Source organism: Erpetoichthys calabaricus, chromosome 1, assembly GCF_900747795.2.
Source record: "Erpetoichthys calabaricus chromosome 1, fErpCal1.3, whole genome shotgun sequence".
Classification (NCBI taxonomy): domain Eukaryota; kingdom Metazoa; phylum Chordata; class Cladistia; order Polypteriformes; family Polypteridae; genus Erpetoichthys; species Erpetoichthys calabaricus.
This window is the reverse complement of record NC_041394.2, coordinates 344,046,307-344,070,457: the sequence shown is the minus strand read 5'-3', so window position 1 is coordinate 344,070,457 and position 24,151 is coordinate 344,046,307. Positions and strand designations below refer to the sequence as shown.

Sequence of the window (24,151 nt, the reverse complement as noted above, 5' to 3'; positions counted from 1 at the left end):
GAAGCTGCTGGACAACGTTCATTTCAGTAAAGACTGAAGCCTCTCCATAATGTGACTGAGTTTTTGGCTCTAAGCTTTGAGAGTGAGTGACTTTATAAACCTCTGCAGCCAACGCATGGTCACTATCGAATTTTCTCTTAACTGGTCTGTTTTCCTCTTGCAGCTCTGCGAGCTGGTCAACAAATTCAGTTACAGCACTGTAAACAAAACCTGCCATCTGACCACCTGGCAAGGACTTGGTTGCTTGGACAAAGACAATCAAGGCTGGTCAGTGGTGTTTCGTCAGGGTAAAGGACATCATTGCTACAGAAAAGTTTGGTTGTATACCCATCTCCAAAACTGACAAAGACATAATAATTTGTCAACAATTAAGAGAAAATTATTTAGCCAGTGATTCCACAGCACTTCTAGTTTAGGGAATAATAAATACATTTGGCTTTGTAAAAACCAAATATATAATCTGAAAGGTTTGATATTAATTAGGCTTAATATACAGTAAGTAAGTAATGTAAAAATGTTTTAATAAAGCACCTATCACAGACAAAAGTCACACAGCTTTGTACAATAAAACATAGAATTAAAATAACTATTACAATAGTTAAAATACAGAACAATAACAATACAAAAATCACCCACAGATGACAGTGCTACCCAAATATTACAATAAGAAAAGTATATGAGTTCTTTGAAGTTGTAGCAAAAAAATACAGCTAATGCTCAAAAGGGCAGCTTAAAACGAATGACATAATAATAATAATAATTCTTTACATTTATATAGCGCTTTTCTCACTACTCAAAGCGCTCACCATTTTGAAAATTGGAAGCATTAAGACCAAATTGGAATAGCAATTGAACGGAACATTAACTAAAACAAATGCACTGATTAGCCAAGATATTTGATAAAATGTTTTGGTAACTTAGTTGTAAACATAAGATAAACAGCAGATTTACTGACCGGAAAGAGGAAACACTGAACTGAGGAGAAAATAATGGAATAGTCAGTCAGTCATTATCCAACCTGCTAGATTAGATTAGATAGATACTTTATTAATCCCAAGGGGAAATTCACATACTCCAGCAGCAGCATACTGATATACACGGAGCTGCTGGAATAGCTGCCACTCACAGCAGCGCCTGATTACTATATATATCCTAACTATAGGGTCACAGGGGTCTGCTGGAGCCAATCCAAGCCAACATAGGCCGTAAGGCAGGAACAAATCCCTGGGCAGGGCGCCAGCCCACCACAGTAACAGAATAGTATCCCTCATTTTTAATGGTGGATTTTTTTTGGCCTTTTTTTTTGCAAATCCCTTCCAAACATAGTGAAGGGTAATATAACAGACTACAAAATTAGAAAGACGCGCAGACAGCAAGATGAAGAGTTATTGCTAATTGTTCATGCAATTGTATTGATCCATATGAAATTCACACTTCTCTAATTTCACAAAAAGATAATTAGCAATGAAACGTTTCAGCACTTGCAAACATGTTGTATATTAATATCTAAGTTAAAAAAAAATCCCCGGAGGAATAAAAAATTGTTCCCAAGATCTCTTTTATTTCTGTTCAACTTCTCCTAGACACAAACGAGACTGTAATGATACAAAAAATGGATAAACAGTTTTGGCTCCTGTCTCTCATTTATTTCTCGAGAGCAACAGTCTTTTTTTGTTCTCAGATAAGACTGCATGGAATTTATAAAAGAGATCTTTTTATATTCTGAAAATCTGCTCAGTTTCAGCTTCAAGTGTAGGGGAAGACGGGGCAAGTTGTTTCAAGTTTTACTTAGTCAGCTGTGGATGGGATAAATATAAAGTTATTGCCAAGCAAAGGCCTGTATTGATTAGGTAAATTACTATTAAATAGATACAACATAACAAGCATTATCAAAAGAGATACGTAGTATGTAATAAACTAATTTAAACCGGGACACTTGAGATGTGACGGGGTATGTTGTCTCACAAGCAGGGGCATGTTGTCACAAATAGTTAAAGCTGTCATCAAGTATGCCTTTACAACATACCAACTACTACAGACTAACTCAGTTGCAACAGCATCATGTTCCTGTAACAAAACACAACTTTACAGTCATAGGCTTCTCACTGTTACAGGTCTAGTCCAGGCATATGTCAGCGCCATAGTTGCACAACAATCCATAACGAAACTTAAACTGCTTGCTGCTTCTGGCAGTTCCACCAACACGAATGGGGGCAGGCAACTTCATGATGATATCAGTGATGTCATGCTCCCATATTTCATCCTTTGATGAAATATAATGTCTTGTTTTGACGGAATTCTACGCATGTGACATGTAACAACATGCCCCAATAGAGCTCAGTACATTTCAGTTTTCAGCAGCACCAATGAAGTTAACGTAAACAACTAGCACATTGCACAATAAATAATATTATACAATAATTAAATAATAATATATAATAAAAATGGCACTGCTATTGTGGGCTGCATCAGGAGTGGGCAGGAGGAGGAGTATAGGAACATCATCAAGGACTTTGTTAAATGGTGCGACTCAAACCACCTACAACTGAACACCAGCAAAACCAAGGAGCTGGTGGTGGATTTTAGGAGGCCCAGGCCCCTCCTGGACCCCATGATCATCAGAGGTGACTGTGTGCAGATGGTGCAGACCTATAAATACCTGGGAGTGCAGCTGGATGGTAAATTGGACTGGACTGCCAATACTGATTCTCTGTGCAACAAGAGAGGACAGAGCCGGCTATACTTCCTTAGAAGACTGGCGTCCTTCAACGTCTGCAATAAGATGCTGCAGATGTTCTATCAGACGGTTGTGGTGAGCTCCCTCTTCTATGCGGTGGTGTGCTGGGGAGGCAGCATTAAGAAGAAGGATGCCTCACGCCTGGACAAACTGGTGAGGAAGGCAGGCTCTATTGTAGGCATTGAGCTGGACAGTTTGACATCTGTGGCGGAGCGACGGGCGCTGAGCAGGCTCCTATCAATTATGAAGAATCCACTGCATCCACTGAACAGTATCATCTCCAGACAGAGGAGCAGCTTCAGCGACAGACTGCTGTCAATGTCCTGCTCCACTGACAGACTGAGGAGATCGTTCCTCCCCCAAACTATGCGACTCTTCAATTCCACTCTGGGGGGTAAACGTTAACATTATTCAAAGTTATTGTCTGTTTTTACCTGCATTTTTATTACTCTTTAATTTAATATTGTTTTTTGTATCAGTATGCTGCTGCTGGAGTATGTGAATTTCACCTTGGGATTAATAAAGTATCTATCTATCTTCTGCTTTGTCTCTCCCAGTCCATCCAATGCACTAGCCTCCCAGTTGGGTAAAAATCCCTGTTCAGTCTTGGCCAGGATGTCAGTCCACGTGTGCCATCTGTTACACTATCTATCTATCTATCTATCTATCTATCTATCTATCTATCTATCTATCTATCTATCTATCTATCTAAATTCAGGATTCAAAGATCTTCAAATCAGTGCTTGAAAAAGTTACCTGTGTTGAAATACTCTCCAGAAATGTGAAACTCTGATACACGAAAAGATGATTTTTCGTTGACAAAAATACGAGTTTTATTCCGTGATATAACTAACAATCCTACTGTTTACCCGGCGGTCTGCTACTCATCACTGTATTGTTTACACACTACCCAGTGACGTCAGCACACCATAGATATAATAACTTTTGCTAGACCACCCCTGAGACAACCTGCCTGGTCTTCCCCTGCATCTCAGTTGTGGCCATTTCTGAGATCTCTTAATGAAGCTGTAGCTGTTCTTATAATATACTCATAAACGCTAGGGTTTATTTTGACCTATGTTACACCATAACAGTAAATGATAAGAATTTTTAGCTGTTAAAGATTATTCGCAAAATTTCACTAATGTAATTAATTGGGTGTATTCCTACTTTTTACTTTCTTGTATACGAAGTACTGTATAGGGAAAGTATTGGAATCCTCCAAAAAATCCATTTCGAGATTTTGGACCTCCCCGAGTCCGAAAATACCATTTTTTGGATTATGTCCGTGTCTGTGTCCGTGTGGGTGTCTAAACACGATAACCTGAGCACACTTTCACTTAGGTCAACCACATTTTGCATACAGGTAAGGTACAAAACGTAGATTTTCATCAACTTTTGGGCCATTTCCGCTAACCAGAAGTGGTACTTTACCTTTTATTAATCTCCTATTCAACTGCTTCTAGCAAGTCGTAGAGTGACGTATTTCGTGACGTCATAAAGAGCGACGGCTAGCGCTCTCCGGTCTGCAGTTCTAAGAAGAAAGAAGTGGTACGAAGCAGGATAAGAGTGTCGTCTGCTGCTAGACCCATCTGAAACAGGAGTCGAACGAGTTTAGAATCGCATAACTGAGCGACAGAGAGAGGGTAAGTACTTGGAGTTTGGGGAGGTGCATTTTGTGAACACGTTAGATTTCGTTCGCTCCACACGGTTACTGTTCGCGACCTGAATCTGAGGCGAGCTGCGCGTTCATGTCAGTCAGCCCACCAAGGTGCTTTGCTCGAGTGAATTTTCCTGTGGCCGGCATGTCGTCGTTGTTGTTCATTGGTGTCTTTTCCTCCGGTTCACTTCACGTTATCCATAACAGTGTTATATTTCAAAGTACCGACAACACGGGGCCGGGTGTTTTTCCGAATTCGCACCGCCCTCCAAGACCTCGTCCTATGCGCGTCATCCAGTTTTAAAAAAATAAAATGAACGTATTGTTTTATCTTTGTTAAGGTAAATATGCAAGAGCTATTGATTGATACTGGCCTATTAGGAGAGCCTACAACGATCATAAGATCACACTTATTTATAGTGTGCGTGCTACTGCATTTGGAGTTAGGCAATATTATTCGACTCTAGCTGAACAGAATTTTAGGATGTTGATACCAACTCTGTCAAAATAACCGCCCGCCCCCAACCCTCCAGTCCAGAAGTTCAGAATCACTTCAGATTTTGAATTTGTTGTCAATTACTGACCTGCAGATTGTGCCATTGAAATGACTGCTGCTGCAAATCAGACAATTTGAGAAGAGGGGTGGGATTCGGCATAACGCCTGATTAAGATTCTCCGGTGGCCCTGGGCATCAGCATCTCTTACACAAACACACACACACACGGAGACAAATTAAATGAAATCTACTGTAACAAGGAGTCGCAGACACCTCTGACCCTTATGCATTCTTCTAAATTCCAAATGAAGATCCATAGGAGTGAGTTTGTTATTAGAATCTGTGTAATCAATTGTTAATGATTTGTGAACCACAGTTTTATTGTTGTTTCCAACATACATGATATTTAGAAAGTGGGACACCACAGGAAAAAAATGTCTGCAGAACAATAAATAGAAAAACACACAAAAGCCAAAACGGGGTTCTTTATGGAAACATATTAGGGCCATTGAGAAGAAAAAACTAAGGACTCGGTGAAGGAAAAAAAAAAGTGCATCTCAAGAAAGAAGTCGACTTTTATTCTCAACATTTCACACTTTAATCTCACTGTTTATATCAAGATTAAAGTCGACATTTCCACTTTTAAACCCTTGTTTTTTTTCTCTCTCTAGTTTAACTTTGCCATGTTGTAAACTTCATCTTAAAATCAATGTTTACTAGATTTTCTCAAACTTCGTCATAGCTAATGTAGCACATTAAATACTTTGTATTAAGTGTTCCCTGACCCAGTTGTTAGTTTCAGAATTACGTAGCAATTAACTTCAGTTGAGAGGAGCTGCAGGCAGCGAATACATTAATTTCATGATATTCCTGCTCTCTGAACATTTACAATGCTAAGATAAATTCTTGATATCATTTTCATGATGAAATGCATTAAAGCATGTATTAAACACACTTTCTCACAGTAAGCATAGCATTTAATGTGCTTCATTAGTTATGACTGGGTTTGAGAAAATCTAGTGAATTAAACATTGATTTTAAGATGAAGTTTACGAAACTACGAGAATAAGTGAACATGTCAACTTTATTCTTGACATAAGCATCAAGATTAAAGTCGGCATGTTGACATTCTTGACATTTTTTTTTCTTTACTGTGTCTGTATTTTTTTTTTTTCTTCTTCTCTGTGGCCCTAATACACTTCTGTACTTCTTTTTAAAATAAAGGCCTTTTGCCAAATAGCCAGTTTTCTTCTGTACTATGTTCATGGTACACTCTTAAAAATAAAAGTGCCAGAGTGGGTTCTTCAGAGTGATGCCAAAGTGGGAACCATTTTTTTTTTCCTCCCTCAGAAGACCCATCCACATGATGGCTCCATAAAGTAAATGACCATGAATTGATAAACACAATTTTGTGAAATACCAGTGGCTCATTATTTTTAAAGGGACTCTTGCTGCATACAGTAACAGGCAGGTTTTCTTAATCTGTTAGTTTCCTGCTAGTTAGTCTACGAAACATGAAATACTGCAGTTTTTTTTTTTTTTTTTTTTTTTTTTTAAGATATTGGAAACTTTTTCAAAGCAGACAGAACCCTTCCCAGAATTAAATGTTGTTTGGTCAAGCCATAGTTCCACAAGGAACCACACGACCCAGTAAAGAACCATAAACTGCTATTAAAGAACCAGGGTGTTTAAGAGTGTACCCATAATGCAGAGTTTACAGAAATACCGTAAGGTTTCTGCCGCTGATCATCAGAAGGGGCAGGGCTTCATCATCATCATCATCATCATCATTGGTAATGTTAGCCTCTTGCCTCTATGTTTTTGTTTTTCTCCTGCTCCTTATTACCATAACGTTAGCCTCCTCCCTCTCAGTCATGTCAAGCTAACATTAGCTTCCTTTTTTCTATTACTAAATCCTGATGTTTGTGAGGCTTCATCTTTCTGAGCGATTTCAGACACATTTAATAATGTTACTGCATTTCTACCTTTTTTTTTACCTTCTATTATAAGAAGTATAGAGAAAGTATTGAAATCCTCCAAAGATTCGATGTCAAGATTTTGATGTATCTTGATGTTTTAGACCTCTATGAGTCTGAAAATACCATATTTGGAGTTATGTCTTTGTGTGTGTGTGTGTGTGTGTATATATATATAAACATGACCATTTGAGTAGGCTTTCACTTAGGTCAACCAAATTTTGCACACAAGTATTATTTACAAAACGTAGATTTCTATAATCATTTCGGCTATTTTCGTTAACCAGAAGAGGTACTTTTACCTTTTATTCATGCAGAGTCCGATTTATTCAACTTTACTTTTATAATAATTGTTCAATATATTATTAATTGCATTTGATTTGTTAATGGTTCTTTAATGTACATAATATAAAAAATCATTGTCTTATGGTTTACTCCTCAAATATCCATCCCCTTTCTGCATCACACTCCAGTCCAGTAGATGGCGGCAGTGCACCTTCAGTTGGATTGCCAACTGCCATTACACAAAAAAAGAAGGAAAACAATATACAGTACATGTGCATGTGGATCGAAAGTGAAGTAGGATTGTGAGCGACTTCAGAAAAAAAAAAATCCCATCACTGAAAGACAGGGTAAGTGCTTGGGGTTTGTGGACGACACTTTATGGGTGTGCAAGTTTTCATTTGCTTCACTTCGAGTTACTGCAATCAGGGGTGAGCCACGTTCTTGTGTCTATCAAAATGAGGCCCTCCTACAATCAACATTTCCCCGGAACTGAAACCCCCTGTGCCCGGCGTGTCGTCGTTGACTATACCTCAAGTTAGCTTCAGGTTAACAAATCCCATTTCTACTTCACACTGTCACCTCCTTCTCCTATTCATTCCTTTCCACATTTTCGTTCAGTCACATCGATCCTCCCGAATCAGCAAACTCGAAGAGGCAGACACTTCAAACACATCGCTTTGATTTCCTCCTTCTTTCTCCTTTCGATCCATGGTGCCTTGTTTAAAGACGATAGATAAGTTGGTGACCAATCCACTGTTGCTCAAGTCATGTTAGTTATAGTGGGTATAGAAAAGAATCACCCTCTTCAAAATATTCATATCTTGTTGCTTTACAACTTGAAATTTAAACATTTTGTTTTCTCTAGCTATATTGGTGAAATGCATATTGTAACAGCCAAATCACAAGTATAGTAGCTACAGTTCTGAAAAAAAAAAAATCACTGAGATGGTTTAAGGATCACCACCTATGTCAGTACTTTGTGAGACCACCTTTTGCTTTAATCACAGCCATGAGTCTGTTGGGATACTTCCCTACCAACTCTGCACATCTAGACTGTGCCTACGATATTTGCCAAGTCGTCTTTACGGAACTGCTCAAGCTCAGTGAAACTGGATGGTGACCGTTGATGGAATTCAATCTTCATGTCATGTAGAAACTAGGCCATGCAAGGACATTCACCCTTTTCTCCTTCAGACACTGTGTGGTCTAGTTTGCTGTGTGCTTCGGGACATTGTCATGTTGGAAGGTAAACCTTCTTTCTATTGACAACTTTCTGGCAGAGGGCAGCGGGATTTCCTCAAATATTTGGCTATATTTTGTCCCATACATTTTTCCTTGTATTTGGTAAGTGCCCCAGAGAAATACCCCCACACCAGGATGCTACCAACTCCATGCTTTACTGTGGGTTTGGTGTTCTTTGCATGGTAAGCTGTATTGGCTTTCCGCCAGATATACCATTTGATGTTGAGGCCAAATATTTTTAATTTTTATTTATTTATTTATAAAGCACTTTAAAAACAACATCAGGGCTGACCAAAGTACTGTACAATAAAACCCAACATATAAGACACCCAGTAACCAAAGAGGTAAAAGAAACAGAGACACATAAGAGCTGAAGAAGTTCATAATAAAAAAAGTGTACAGGTAGTCAAAGTCCCAGTCAACATCTCACACTGGGTCAAAGGCTAGGGAGTAAAAGTGTGTTTTTAAATAAGATTTAAAGACAGCACATGAAGGAGTCTGCCTAACATGCAATGGCACATCGTTCCAGAGTTTTGGAGCTGCAACTGAAAAAGCCCGATCACCTCGGAGTTTGCATCGTGCCTTAGGAACAAGTAAAAGCATCTGGTCTGCTGACCTGAGAGAATGAGACAGTACATAAGGGTGCAGCAGTTCTGACAGATAACCATTGAAGAATTTAAAAACATATACAAGAATCTTAAAATGGATTCGAAAACGAACTGGAAGCCAGTGTAAGGAAGCCAAAATTGGGGTAATGTGCTCTTGCTTGCTTATGCTAGTTAACAATCGAGCAATGGCATTTTGCACCAGCTGTAGGCAAGCAAAGGAGGCCTGGGTAATTCCAAAAAGATGCACATTGCAGTAATCTAAATGAGAGATTATAAAAACATGTATCACTGTTTTAGGGTTGCATTTAGACAAAGCAGGCTTGATTTTTGACAGCCGCCTCAACTGGAAAAAGCAAGATTTTACCACTGCGTTCACATGGCTATCAAGTTTTAAAGTAGAATCCATTTTCACACCTAAATTTGTGATCACAGATTTCTCATATTGAGCCACAGTGGAAAGGTCGATACATGGGGTCCCGCTGGTGCCATTGGGTCTAAACAACATGACTCCTGTCTTGTTTTCATTAAAATTTAGTAAATTTAAATAGTTCAAGTTTTGGTCTCATCTGACCATAAAACCTTTTTTTGTTTGGCCTCAGATTCTTTAAGGTATGTTTTGGCAAAGCTCAATCAAGAATTGCTGTGGCCTTTCTTGAGGAGTGGAATTTTCTTGCAACCCTTCCATACAAGCCACATTTGTGGAGTAATGGGGATATTGTTGGCACATGCACACAATGACCACTCTTTGCAAACAATTCCTGTAACTTCTTCAGAGTTGCCATAGGCCACTTGTTAGCCTCCCTGACTAGTTTTCCTCCTTGCTCTTCCATCCAGTTTGGAGGGATGGCCTAATCTGGGAAGGGTCCTAGTAGTACCAAACACTTTCCACCAATTGATTGTGGACTTTACTGTGGTCTGAGGGAGTGATAAAGCCTTTGATTTTTTTTAATCCATCTCTTGGCTTTTCCCCAACTTTACGCCTGAGATCTTTTGACAGTGCCTTACCACCCATAGTTGGTTGATTGCTTTCAGTTGGACTGCCAAGCACTGGAATCCTCCAGGAATTGCTGTGTTTATGCTGAAATAATCAGAAAGATTACAGTTGATCACGGGTGGAAGCCAATTAGCTTGGTGCACAGTGAAGAAGGTGATTAGTTACACCTGATTGAGTTTACAAGTATTTTTTTGGAGGAGTGTGATCATTTAACCATCTCAGTGATTCCTTTTTATATGTTCTGACTTGTTGCTCTTATATCTTTCACTTGAATGTTATAAGTTGTGTTGAGTAAATATGGCTGGAGATGTATTTTATTAGTGTGTGTTTTCATTTCAGGCTACAAAACAACAAAATGTGAATATTTTGAAGGGGCTGATTCTTTTCTATACCCACTGTAACGCTTTACTTCTGCAGAAGGGAAGTTCACAGTTAAACGGGGGAAACCAAGGGTTTTATAAATCTGTTACTTCCTGAGCCAATCATAAAGTTTAATTGTAGTATCTGGTTGAATGGCTTCATTTTTACATTTTTTTTTTTTTTTTTTTTTAATCAGTTACCATGCAAAGGTTTTTGTCCAACCTACTTCCAAGTAGTAGAAGGTAAGCCTCATCAGTGATGTATGTCAACCAAATCTAGCAAATACATTATTCCACCTTCTTGACATCTTCTGTTGCAGGCTTTGTGTTCTAGTAAAGATGACTTCCTCTTTTATCTCCCCCTTCCTGACATGCATCTGTTTTTTAATACAATCCTGAGGACCTTCTTGTATTTACATTTCTCAACATAAGCAACAACACAATTCTGGGATCCAAACAGTATGTGTGTGTTTAATACAAGTAGTTAATACTGCTGAGCAGGATTCATTCCATCATTAAGGTCAGCAGTATTCACTACTTGGATTAAATGTACACAAACTGTTTGGGTCCCAGATCTTCTTGAAGTCCTTACCTTTTTGATCTGATTATGGATGTGTTGAATCATGAGATAAAAGATTAATCCCCCTGGTGCAGGCTTTTTGCTGATGATATTGTGTAGCACCAGAAACGAGAAAGTTAGAAAAATGGAGAAGGGCTTTGAAAGATAGAGGGTTGTAGATAAATAGGAAGAAGATCGAATATGTGAGCTTTAGTGATGATCAGGATTCAGAAGTTAGCCTGCAAATATGTGAGCTTTAGTGATGATCAGGATTCAGAAGTTAGCCTGCAATGAGAGCTATTGAAAAGACTGGATACATTTGAATATCTTGGATCAGTGGTAGCCCAAGATGAAGAATTAGATGCAGAGATAACCTATAGAGTGCAGTGTGGATGGAACAATTGGAAGAGGGTATCAGAGGTACTGTGTGATCAAAAAATTAAGGTGAAGGTTTTCAGGACAATGGTAAGAACAGCAATGATGTATGGAGCTGAGACATGGGCTGTAAAGGGAGTGCAGGAGAAGAAGTTAGAAGTATAAGAAATGAGAATGTAGGGATGGATGTATGGAGTTACAAAAAGGACAAAAAAAGATGAGACAATCAGAAGTACAACAAAAGTAGGAGAAATATCTAAGAAATTAACAGGAGATTATGTTGAATTGGTATGGACATATGATAAGAAGAGTGATGGGAATGGAATTACAGGGTAAGAGAAAGCAAGGGAGGCCAAAGCTGAGGTGGATGAATAAAGGAAAAGAAGATCTGAAGGAAATGGGCTTGAATGGTGAGGAAGTGTAGGACTGAGCTGTTTGGAGAAGGCTGATCAACCCCACATAGAACTGGGAAAAAATCAAGAGGGAGATGAAGAATAAATGCATACTGATGACACATAACTATGTGAAATGGTCTTCTCTTCCAGTTTATTGGACATTCACTCCACTCCAAATTTTGTTTGACATCTGAATATTTGATATGAAGAGTGATAAGTTGCAGTTAACATGTTTTGAAATGCCTGACTTGATGTAAACCTTAACCGAGAGAGTGTTGAGAAATGAAATACAAATATTGTTACATATGAATGGTGCAGTTTTGATAGAATGAAATCAATTTATTTTATTTCACAGAGATATAGACAAAGCTGCTGTTAAGATTATATCTAGATGGATGTAAAAAAGGAGACATGTGAGGCTGACATAAATACCAGGGAAATAATGGCTGTAAGTATTAAGAAGGAGGACTGTGATTGGGAATCCATCCACCCTAAACAGGAGAGTCTAAGTATTAAGGAGGAGGACTGTGAAGCCGGGTTTGTGAGGGTTAAACAAGAGACTGAAGAGAAGTCTGTCAGCATTGAGAAAAACAATTGCAAAAATATGGAAAATGTCAAGGAAGGCGACCACCATTGTGATTGTGAAGATGAAGCAGTGACCGGGTTAGTCTCTTCTCAAAGCAGACACTGTACATCATCAGAGCCTTCAATCCTTGTAAAGTCTGAATCATTACAGCCTGAAACAAAGAGAACTGAAGAAATGTCATCTGTTAGAATTCAGAAACATCAGCCAACACCTGAAAAAAGTAAGTGAAAAGTAAAAGTAAACATTATTTTTAGGGTTTATGGGCCTGAAAGGGAGGTCTTGTACTTTTTATGAGAAACCTAGAAATGGAAATAGAGGGGTGTGTTGTATAGTGTGTTTAATGTTAATGTTGTTAAGGTTTAATTGCTGTTCTTTCATTATGGCTGTAAATTTGTGCAAACACTCCAAGCCTGTCTTCTATAAAAAGTGTTATACAAAAGTAGGGTTGTAAGGAAAAGTTGGTGAATTCTTCCCTGAATTTCTGCATTAATTTCTCATAACAGTGCAGTCCCATTAACAGACAAACACAATCATCTTAAACTAATAACACACAATTGTTAGTCAGATGGTGTCAGCCATGAGCTCTTTTAGGAGGAGTGAAAACAAAAAAAAACTTGGGCCAATTGGCATCAGTCACGCTGCTTTCATGAGCTTTGAGAATTGTGGAAGTACAAGCTTCAAACTGGAAATTTTCACTTGAAAATAAGGACAAAACATGTGTCGTGTACTCTTTGTTTTTGGCAGATACTGTATCACATATCTATGAAATGCTTCTCGCAACTGAGAGGATGTGGTGGATGTTTGCCAACTGGCCGACCAACCACAAGTGTTACCTGGTAGGTAACCGCCTAATAATCAGATTGCAATTCAGACTTAATGCAATACATCGAACTTCGCCCTGCCAAATAAGCAGTCCAGCTGCCATGGTGCAACGTCAGAGGCGTTGCCTCAAGTGCTGATGTCTGAGGTTTGATCCCCACGAGGGGATGCAAAAGTGCGTACAGCTGGTGAGCCCCAAAAGGGCGAAATACGTGTACTCTTTGTATTATTTGACAAATACTGTATCACATATCTATGAAATGTTTCTCGCAACTGAGAGGACAATTTATTTCTTGTATAACCAAAAATGACACAAGGAGGGCCTCAATGCTTTGACTGAAATTAATCAAAATGGTGACAGCCGCCAGTCTTTGATTAATGATACACCTTTTATTGGCTAACTAGAAAGATTACAATATGCAAGCTTTCGAGGCAACTCAGGCCCCTTCTTCAGGCAAGATGAAGAAGGGGCCTGAGTTGCCTCGAAAGCTTGCATATTGTAATCTTTCTAGTTAGCCAATAAAAGGTGTCATTTTGCTTGGCTTTTCTCTACATTCATAATGGCTAACACGGTACAACACCCTAGTACTACAGATATGGAAGAGTTCAGTAACTTTGTTCATTTACCATTTTTAGTTCAATTTATTTCTTCACTGATTAGAAGCTTGGAGTGGTTGAAGTTTCATACTAGAATGCTATGACATAAATAAACCAGGTACCATTTACATAAATGAACACATACATTTAATGAAATTCGCAGTAAAATGGCACATTTTGATTTGACTGGCATTAATTAATCATGACAGTACAGATCCATTAACAATATAATGGGAAGAAGAAATGTCACCGCAGTGTCCCAAAGCTGACCAGTCCTTGTTTCATCTGCAAGTCATTTTCAGAACAGACACAAATAATTATAAGGATTCTGGATTTTCTCATCTTATTATTTACCAGACCTCTGCAGCTTCTGTAGGGCTGTGCATTAATATACCACCTTGTTAAGTCCTCTGATTTTCTTTGGTAATTAAAAAAAATCTATTTAGATATACGTGTTTTGTCAAGTGGCTTTAGTCTAAGGCGTTGTCTGGGAGCTATGGAGCTGAAGGCCTGGTCATCCATAGAGTGCAGGGTAGTGTGGGGCACAACAAGATTGCCAGAATCAGAGGACCTTAGTGGGTGAATGGGAATCTAGTGATGGTTAGTTGTACTCGTGTGGTGAGTTGTTGTAATACAGATGAGAAAATTAACAAGTCAGGTGTCTTCATGTGCAGCTCAAGTTTTATGATTGTTTATGCTTCTACAAGGTTGTTCATATTATTACAACCAGCATGTATTTAATCAGTGAGATGAAAACAATCTTTTATTTTTCCTTTTAAATTTCATACAGGAGACAAACCTCACTGTTGTTCTGAATGTGGCAAACAGTTCTATCGCAGGTATAATCTACAGAGGCACCTAAGAATTCACACCGGAGAGAAGCCATATTGCTGTTTGGAATGTGGCAAACAGTTTTCAAGAAGAAGCCTTCTTCAGATCCACAGAAGAATTCATACTGGAGAGAAGCCGTATTGCTGTACAGAGTGTGGCAAACGATTCCGTGGCAGGAGTCATCTTCTGAGCCACAAAAGAATTCACACAGGAGAGAAGCCATATTGTTGCTTGGAATGTGGCAAGTGTTTTTCACGAAAGAGCATTCTTACAAGACACAAATCAATCCATACGGGAGTGAAGCCATATTGCTGTTCTGAGTGTGGCAAGCAGTTTTTACAAAGGAGTAGACTTCATAGCCACCAAACAATTCACACCGGGGAGAAGCCATATTGCTGTTTGGAATGTGGCAAACAGTTTTCAAGGAGCAGCCTTCTTCAGATCCATAAAAGAATCCACACTGGAGAGAAGCCATATTGCTGTACAGAGTGTGGCAAACAATTTCGTGGCAGGAGTCACCTTCTGAGCCACAAAAGAATTCACATAGGAGAGAAGCCATATTGCTGTTTGGAATGTGGCAAGCAGTTTTCACAAAAGAGCATTTTTACAAAACACAAAACAGTCCACCTAGGAGAGAGTACATTTTGCTCTTTGGAATTTGGCAAACAATTTTGTCACAGGAGTGGTCTTCAGAGCCACAAAAAAATTGACACTGGAGAGAAGCCATACTGCTCTTTGGAATGTGGTGAACAATTCTGTCACAGGTGAAGGCTTCAGTGCCACACTTGAATTCACACGTAAAAGAGGCCATGTTGTTTTTTGCAATGTGTCAATTAATTTTGTCACTGTCGTACTCTCCAAAGCCGACAAAAGAATTTCCAGTGGAGACACCTTGAAAACGCACAAAAGGAAATGGAATGGCCTAAGAAACCACGCTTGGATCAGCTGCTAACTGAAAGATCACTAGTCCAGACGCCATACCAAACGTCTGTCTTAATCATAGTACACCACTGTGCTGGGATATGGCTGAGTGTAGACAGGGGTGCAGAAATCCAATGCCCGACTCATCCGACACGGGTAAATTGACCGTCGGACAAGCGTGTTTTTCTGGTTTCAGTTGTCCGCGGACAAGTGTAATTTTCTGGAGAAAAAATAATTATATGTGCTGTGCAGGCCACATTTTTACCACTACTTTCAAATTTTAAACATTTGGGTACGTACTTCGTGTGGAAACAGTCTACTTTGGCATGTTCTTCATGTCTCAAATTGGTCTTCAATATTGTTTACAAAATGATGGCTGATTTTTCAAAGGGGAAGCACTCTTACAGTCTTACATAAGTATTTTACCTTTTTATTTACATGCTTGGAGATGCGGTCATTTTTTTCATGAGGACATAACGATGTAATCTGACGATTTTTCATTATAACCGAAAACTTTTATATATTACCAGTAATGGCATACTGCACGATAACGTGCAGTGAATACACTTGACTTGAGCATTCGGGCATACACTGAATAAAATCTGTAACAGAGGTGCAAGGAAGATTTTGCTTTAAGTTTATTGTGCCTCGATGAGGAAGAATGGAATACCATTTCATCACACCATTCTAAAGTTCTTGGATAAATCTCAATCTATCAGTTATGTGAAAGACATGTTTGGACCACTGAGAACTGTAAGAACACCAGGGAATATCAAAATGTCGACAAGTTGGAGACATTCAGCATAATGTCAGTGTACAGTATTAAACATTTAAAAAGGGGAGAGTTTACCGAATTGTTCTTCAACATTTATCCTATCCCCTACATAAAATACAGATAGTGCATACATTGTTTCGGAATAATTTAGCTACTTTTTACTGAATTGTAAATACTGGGATATGCTGATCAATTTGTAAACTCCTTTAGAAATAATGCATGTATTGTTAATGGTGCCACTCTTTTGAAAAATGTTATTTGAAAAAATATGCAATTGAAGACGATATAAATAAACTGCATTAATTATTTTTTGATTATTTTATTCCTTATTTGACGCATAATTTCTTAGCTTTACCAAAACTTACCCTAAGCATTTACACTGGCAGTGATAGGCCTCAAGAATTTAATTATTGTTTAGAATAAGTTGTTTCATTAATAACATGCTTACTTTTCATTTTTAGAACTATTCAGGTGAGAAATATGCTTGAAATAATATTTTACTATATTATTATTATTATTATTATTATTGTGAGGAATATTGTGTATTATAATAATATCTTTCATATCTTAGAACACCCACAGGACCACCCCTGACAAAAATGGCTCAATGAGGTGCACCCAGTCCCACACTGGCAAGTGGCATTGCACTTTAAAATTAGGATGAAGGGTTCTGTGTCGTCCAGTAAGTACATTGGAGCGAGTTGTTGGGCCAGGCCTTGGTCTCTTCCAAATAAGTGCACGTTTGTGCCATCGTAGTACTCCTCCACTTCAGCCAGTTCGACCTGCTGCATTGCTGCCTGTGCCAGCAGTTGGTTAAGCTGCTTGCCCAGCTTTCAATATCAACCAGTTCACTCATTTTTTGGTAAATCTTGCTGTCTATACCAATGTGTAAGGACATAGGAGAACTCCAAGTAAGCATTGGGGTGTCAGGTTGGTCACCCCTTTTTAATCCTATTTTGATAATTTCCAAAGAAAATGGGTGTGAAATAGCCAGAAATTTCAGAAATAATGTCAGTCTTCTTGCATTAACAGTGCAGTAGAGTGGGTCTTGACTGGGATCTCCATTTTTTATTAAGTTCAGGTCTAGTGTGAGAGGTCTCTCTCTCTCTCGAGCTTCTGTGCTCTTATAGGGCTTAGATCAGAAGGGGAGGAGTTGCCCTCATTGACTGTTTTCTCTGCACTGCAAGTGTGAAAAGTGACCTCGCCCCCTCACTTGCCCAGGTGTAGTATTGCTTACTTTGGATGAGCCCAGAAAGTGGACCTCTGACACGTATGCGTCAACATGTTACTCCCCCAAACCCTTAGCCCAGCCACACAGGGGCAGACAAACCTAGTCAAGAGCGATCAGCATTGGCAAGAAGAGTCCCCCTGTCCAAGAAGGATGTTAAATTTATAGAGCCAAAGGCTTAGAAACACCTGGTGACCCAAAGGTTGGAATCCTCCTGCGAACACAAACACTGCAGAGGTGCGTGGTCATTCACCAAGGTGACCTCCCTACCCAAGAGGTGCTATCTGAGCTGAGAAATCACCCATTTTATGGGAAGGGCCTCCCGCTCAATTGGTGCATGCCTCATCTCCTGGTTCAGCAGTTTCCAGTGGTGGTACATAAACAGATGTTCAGCTCCTTTGACAACCTGGCTCAGCAAAGCACCCAGACCGGTGTCCAAATAAATATGATGATAAAGAGAGAGAAAATTAGGGGAGATCAATGCAGGATCTGGCCTCTGGGTAGTGGTTGGCATAGTCTACAAGGATGAGTATATATGTATGACCTCACGCTGAAGGTTTGAGTTGGGTGATGAGGTCTACTCTGATCCACTAAAATGGATCAAATCAAATTGTCGACAAGGGGATAAGAGGCATGCAGCCCAGTGAGGGAGTTTGTGTCAACTGGCATTCTGGACAGGACCTGCAATAATGGTGTACCTTCTCATGCATGCTGGGTCAATAACAATGTGCAGTGATTTCGCCAGTAAGTGAGTGTAGGCCAGGTTACACACACACCTCATGACAGTAAGGTCTCGGGATGAGGAGTTCCCTCTTGGAATTGCCTTATAACTCTGCCACCCTGTACAATGGATTATTTTCCAAAATAAAGTGGAGTTTAGACCGCATAGGCCTGACACTAGGGCGACTGCGGCAACTGCATTCTTTGCAAACTTCAAGGAGTCAACATTCCAGTTCTCGTGCTTAGCAGAAGCTGGCAGGGAAAAACTAAACTTGTATGGAAGCAATGAAATCAGACATGGTTTCCAATGATGGCATCCGGTCAGGGACATTGGATGTGATGTAGGCTTGTTTACACCCATCCTGGCAAGGTCTATAGCATCATACTGGGCACTCATGGCCTTATCTTCTGCTTTACATCAATGGCAATCATCTTCTGTTAAGCAGATTCTATCCATGGTCACCTCTTCAGATGGTTGCAGCAGATTCCCATCACCAGTATTTCAGTGTATGGAGGCTGCAGCAGCACCACCACCACCTGAGTTTTGAGTTGACCTTGTACACTTAGCCAGCAGACTGCTTTAGGGTAGCGTTGTGCCTCACTATTACTATTGGTTAGACTCGCCTGCTTGCTGTCATACTGTTGTGATGGGATATAGCAGGGTGCAGAGATAGTGATGTTTCTGGAAGAATCATACAGGATATGGACAAGGTGGCATTCACACGGGCTGAACCTGTAAAGAAAAAAGCAGGAGGGTTAGGTATGACCGCACAACAGCACCCATTGCCCTTGACCCATGTGCACTCGATTGTGTCATCCACGTGATGGACAGGTCACGACATGACGTGACCCATCTCACTACAGAGGTAACATCTCAGGTTCACCCAGGAGCAGCCCCTTCTCTGTGGTTATGTTTCGGCCTCCTTTAGGCTCATCTCTGGTCTTTGAGCTCCGAGGGTCCGGTGTGGTAACCCAAGACTGCCAATGGATTGGTCGAGCTAGGACACTCAACTGGCCAGGTCAGTCTGGATCAATGAGGTGTGCCCAGGCCCTTGCTGGCACGCAGTGGCAAGTGTGGTGCACTCAAAGACCAGGAGGTAAGTTTCTACATCGTCCTGTGGGCACATTGGAGTGAGTAGTTGGGCCAGGCCTTGTCCTTTTTCACATAAGTGCGTATTCATGGGTGGGTGGAAGGACACAAGAGGACTCCACGGAAGTGTTGTAGCCCCAGCTGGGTCACCCCATTTATTCCTATTTTGATAACTGCCGAAAAAACAGGTGCATGATGGGACAAATCAGCCAAAAAAAATAATAGTAATTGAAACAATGGCAGTCTTCTCGACTCCAGGAATTAACAGCTTGGTAGAGTATATCTTGACTTGGAGCTCAATCTTCTATGAAGTTCAGTCCAAATTCAGTGGTCTCTGTCTCTCTTTCTCTGGGGCTTCTGCACTCATATGGGGCTTCACCTGGAAGGGGCTAGATTAGTTGCCCTCACTGAATGTTTTCTCTCCACTGAAGATGAGAAAAGAGATGATACTGTTAGCAGCTGCACCTGCTTTTTGCCTCAGGGTGGTATCATTAACCTTGGTTGAACCTGGAAGGAGAACCATGACACAGCCCCCACTTGGCCCAGCGCCAGAGGGGTAGGCAAACCAAGCGAAGAGGTCATAGTGTTGGCATGAATGGACCTCCTGTTTATGTTTGATGGTGAATCTATTGGGCTGAAGGTTCAGAATCTATCTGATGACCCAAGGGTTGGAATCCTATTTGGAACACAAACATGACTGAGGTATGCGGTCGATCACCAGGGAAGACTCCCTACATAAGAAGTGACATTTGAGCTGAGAAATCAGTCATTTGATGGTGAGAATGTCCCACCTAGCTTATTTCCCGGTCCAGCAGTTTTCAGTTGAGATACATCTCCAGTTGTTTAGCTCCTTCAGTAACCTGGCTCAGGACAACACCGAAGCCGGTGTCTGAGGTACTGACCTGCAGGTAAAAGGGTAGAGAAACATTAGTGGAGATAAACACTGGAGCAAACATAAGGGCAGTTTAGTTCAATAGAAAAGAATGATAAACCAGACAAGGGTTAATTGTGCCAAACAGATATGGAAGCTGTCACTCATCCGGTTAAGAGCTAATAGGCCAAAAAAAAAAGGTTACAGGACACTTCACAAATGATCATCTCTGTATTCAAACAGAAAAGGAATCGCAATTTAGGATAATGTAACTACAATGCCAAGCCCTGCCAGTTAACCTAATAGAATAGCAGCAGCAGCAATGCACAAATCACTTCAGGATCCAACGGCGAGATTACAGAAGTCTCAACACGCTGTCCTTAGCATCCTCACGCACACTGGTGATGTCTGAGCATGCGCAGGTGTTAGTGTTGTGCCTGACATGCTGTACTTCCCGGAGTCTGTACGTTGCAGCAAGTGTTTGATTATTTGTTAACCCTGTCACGTGTGCTTCTATTGTGATGTAAGTTAAATGTTTTGTTGTTAGCTCTATTAGAAATGGAGTGATGAGTGATGATAAAAGCTGTAACGATGTTTTACTAACGTGTTTCAGGCAACCTTTTATGTTAGTGTTTTCAGTTTAATGTTTAAAGCACTTTAAGAAATGTTTCTTCATATATATGTACTTCTAGAAAAACAGGCATGATAACCGCTGTTTTAATAATGACTGTGAACACTCCGTGTCTGTACAGTTTTAACACATTTAGTCATTTTTTCTTTTCGGTGTCTTTGCTAAGGACGGCATTACCAAGCGTGCTGTTAATTTCGGCCGCCATCTACTGACCTTTTTGGGTATTGCTCGTTAGTAGGCATTTATTTTTGTGACAGTTAATTAATGTGATTGTATTCCACGTGTAATCCACACACACACACCTGTGGATACACACGAATTCAGCTTTACAGGGCCATTACAATTAATCCTTTTTTGAATATGTTCAGCAGTTAATTAAGTTCAATTGAAACTCTGTTAAATTTGGACTTTGGAGCGTGTACTTTCGTTCTGTGCTGAAACTCATAGTTAATCCAAATTACCTAGGAAAACTTTCCACTTCCGATTTAGTTCGTTTCAGTTTGGAAAAAGATCTCTTTCCCACAGCAGCTACCTTCTGGGGTTATGAGTTTTCCTGCTTGGCCGACTCTCTTTGCACTAAGTCTGCCTTTGAGGCAGTGAACGAAAAGTGCAAAGCTATGCTTGTGAAGTTACCTCTTGAACTACAGAGTCAGTTACCAGAAAACCTACTAGTGCTGGAGAAGCTTCACATGCTTCATTCAAAAGGTAAAGAGACCAATTACATGTCTGGCAAAAGAGTTCAGAGACCATCGGGAGGGGACGCTGGTGCACGCTTGTTGTTGCCGCTCCTCCCTGTTAACAACGCTTTTCGCAAAACTCGCCTTAATCCTACACTTTCTTACGCTTGTTTTATTTCCTTTATTGTACGTATAGTTCGTGGATGCAGCTGACTCGAATTGTATGGATTTGGTTAATATTTACAGATTTTATGGACTCTACTTTGATTGGGAACAACTGAACCTGTGGATCACGAGACGAGACCTACGAACATTTCTTTGTACCTGCCGATCTAGAACATCAGCATAATCTCTTTCCTTGATTATATTTGCTATGCTGATTTGCTCCCGATTCATTTTACAGTACTGTACGACTAAGAACTGATCTGATGTTCATATCCACCTGGCCGGTGGCTCTGGGGTGTTCACGCTTATAATACCCAGCATTACTGTTTATGGCTGTATGCTGGAACTTCTAAATCCTGCTACCTCCTGCTATGCTTTCTGCTGCTTTGCTATCACCGCTCACCTACGTTACCACACCCGCCTGTCCTACCGGCTCTGCTGTGCTGTGCTGCTTCTCCACTGCTATCGGTTAACTCACTATCACGCTAAAACACTCTAATGACAAACTCCTTTTGTATTAAACAGTTTATCCAGAGCAAATGGTCTGACTGCAACATCCTAAAAGACGCCGGGATTTTGCGGCGCCCGAAATATGTACATCGTGGGTCAGGTCGCCGCCACCACTGGGCTGTGAATGAAAAGACCACCGGCAGCATTTGCTCAGGAATACGCCATCCTTCTCGTGACTATAGAAGTGTCAGTGTGCCGAATGTACATTATGTGGAAATAAACTCCGATCACGGCTCTGTGTAAAAAGAAGCGTCATTAATTTGAGATCTCATAATGGCAAAGCATTGGTGCTGTCAGAACTCATCACTGACACCAAACTTGATATGCTGTGTTTAATGGAGACTTGGCAAAAACCAAACGAATTTACGTCTCTCACGGAGGTGACACCATCTCGGTTCACTTTCCACACAGAGCCCCGCAGCTCAAGACAAGGCGGTGGGCTTGCAGTAATTGTCAGAGCAGACTTAAACATCAAACGAATCCCAATTGACTGTCCATTGTCTTTTGAATGCCTGGCTCTGAAACTAATAACGGAATCAGGTCCTGTCTCACTCATTGTTCTTTATCATCCTCCAAAATACAATGCATCCTTCTTATCCGATCTGATTGAACTCTTGACCCACCTAAGCTCTTACTCTCAGAGAATTATCCTTCTCGGTGATTTCAACATCCATACTGACATTACTACATCTAAACTGAGAAATGAATTCCTGTCCTTATTGGACTGTTTTGATTTGACACAACATGTTGATTTTCCCACCCAGTCTGGTGGTCATATATTGGTCCTGTTCAGCCTATACATCGGACTTCCAATACAACTCGGAGTCCTGCCATGTGCAAAGGTTCACTGGGTGACAGCAAGGCCTTCAGCTGTATAGCGCCCAGACTCTGGAATGACCTACCAAAATTAATCAGGTCAGCTGACTCCATGAATTCTTTTAAAAAACAACTTAAAACTCATCTGTTCAGGAAGGCTTTTAGCTCTACTTGACTTTATTACCCTTCTCTCAGTTTACTTCTCTGTCAAGATGCTCATGTAACCTGTGTGTGTGTGTGTGTGAGACCATCAATTATGTTGTCTGTTAGGCTTTTTCTCTGAATTTACTGTCTTACTCTTCTTTATTCATTTATCTGGTTTAGTACAAAACTATATACTGTATACCCTGCCGTTCTATCATAAACTCTGTGAAGTGCCTTGAGCATAGGAAAGGTGCTATATAAATAAAATGTATTATTATTTTATTATTAAACTGTAGATCCATCTGAGACAGACTGGAGAAAATTAACAAACAAAAAGTGGAATGAAACAAATGATGAATGCTTCTTGTCTGAAATGTGATTCTTCTGGAATTAAGGGTCTTAAACTCTCTAGCTTGTAAATTAAACTGAGAAAGTGTACCGTGTTATATTATTATATTTTGGTCTGCACACTGTCTTCAATTATGCCATTTTAAAATGCATGTGTTCATTTCAGAGCACAAACATTGCATCACATGCTTAAAATGGAGTTTCTTATGAGAGATTCGTGTGCAATATGTTCAGTAAACTTATCTATACATATAAAGGAGAGTTGGGATCCGTGTGGCTGTGTTTGTGTGTTTGTGGAGGGACGGAGAGTTAAGGCGGGTGTTGGGGTCACGTGATCATCTCCTATTCCATTCACTTCATTTCGCTCCGAGCTGAGCTCCGCAGCTCACGCCATCTTGCCGTCCTTTCTCCTTTACTGATTTACTGTTTAGTAGACGCGGTGCTTACTGAATAGTATTTTTTCCTTTAGTGTTTCTTAGTGTTTAGTAGACGCGGTGTGCGAAAGGAGAGTTGGGATCCGAGAGACTATGTTTGTGGAGGGATGGAGAGTTAAGGCAGGTGGGGGAGTCACGTGATCATCTCCCCTTCCATTCACCTCATTTCATTCACTTCATTTCGCTCCGAGCTGAGCTCCACAGTTGACGCGGTTAGTTCTTTCTCCTTTACTGATTTACTGTTTAGTAGACGCGGTACTTACTGATTAGTATTTGTTCCTTTAGTGTTTCTTAGTGTTTAG

The 24,151-nt window shown here is 40.2% G+C and overlaps 1 protein-coding gene across 2 annotated transcripts; it reads left to right on the top strand.

The window, feature by feature from the left end:
• The first annotated feature begins 4,245 nt into the window (after positions 1-4,245).
• Positions 4,246-16,534, top strand: LOC114665223 (zinc finger protein 501-like). Of its 2 annotated transcripts, XM_028819663.2 has the most exons (4): positions 4,246-4,383; positions 10,555-10,600; positions 12,042-12,492; positions 14,479-16,534. In XM_028819663.2, exons 3-4 carry the CDS (start codon positions 12,078-12,080, stop codon positions 15,285-15,287), a joined length of 1,224 nt encoding a protein of 407 aa, XP_028675496.2. In that variant the 5' UTR covers positions 4,246-4,383; positions 10,555-10,600; positions 12,042-12,077; the 3' UTR covers positions 15,288-16,534. The 2 variants fall into 2 exon arrangements, with proteins under 2 accessions (XP_028675496.2, XP_028675503.2); XM_028819670.2 differs by lacking the exon at positions 10,555-10,600 and having other exon boundaries at positions 4,254-4,383.
• The last annotated feature ends 7,617 nt before the right edge of the window (positions 16,535-24,151 follow it).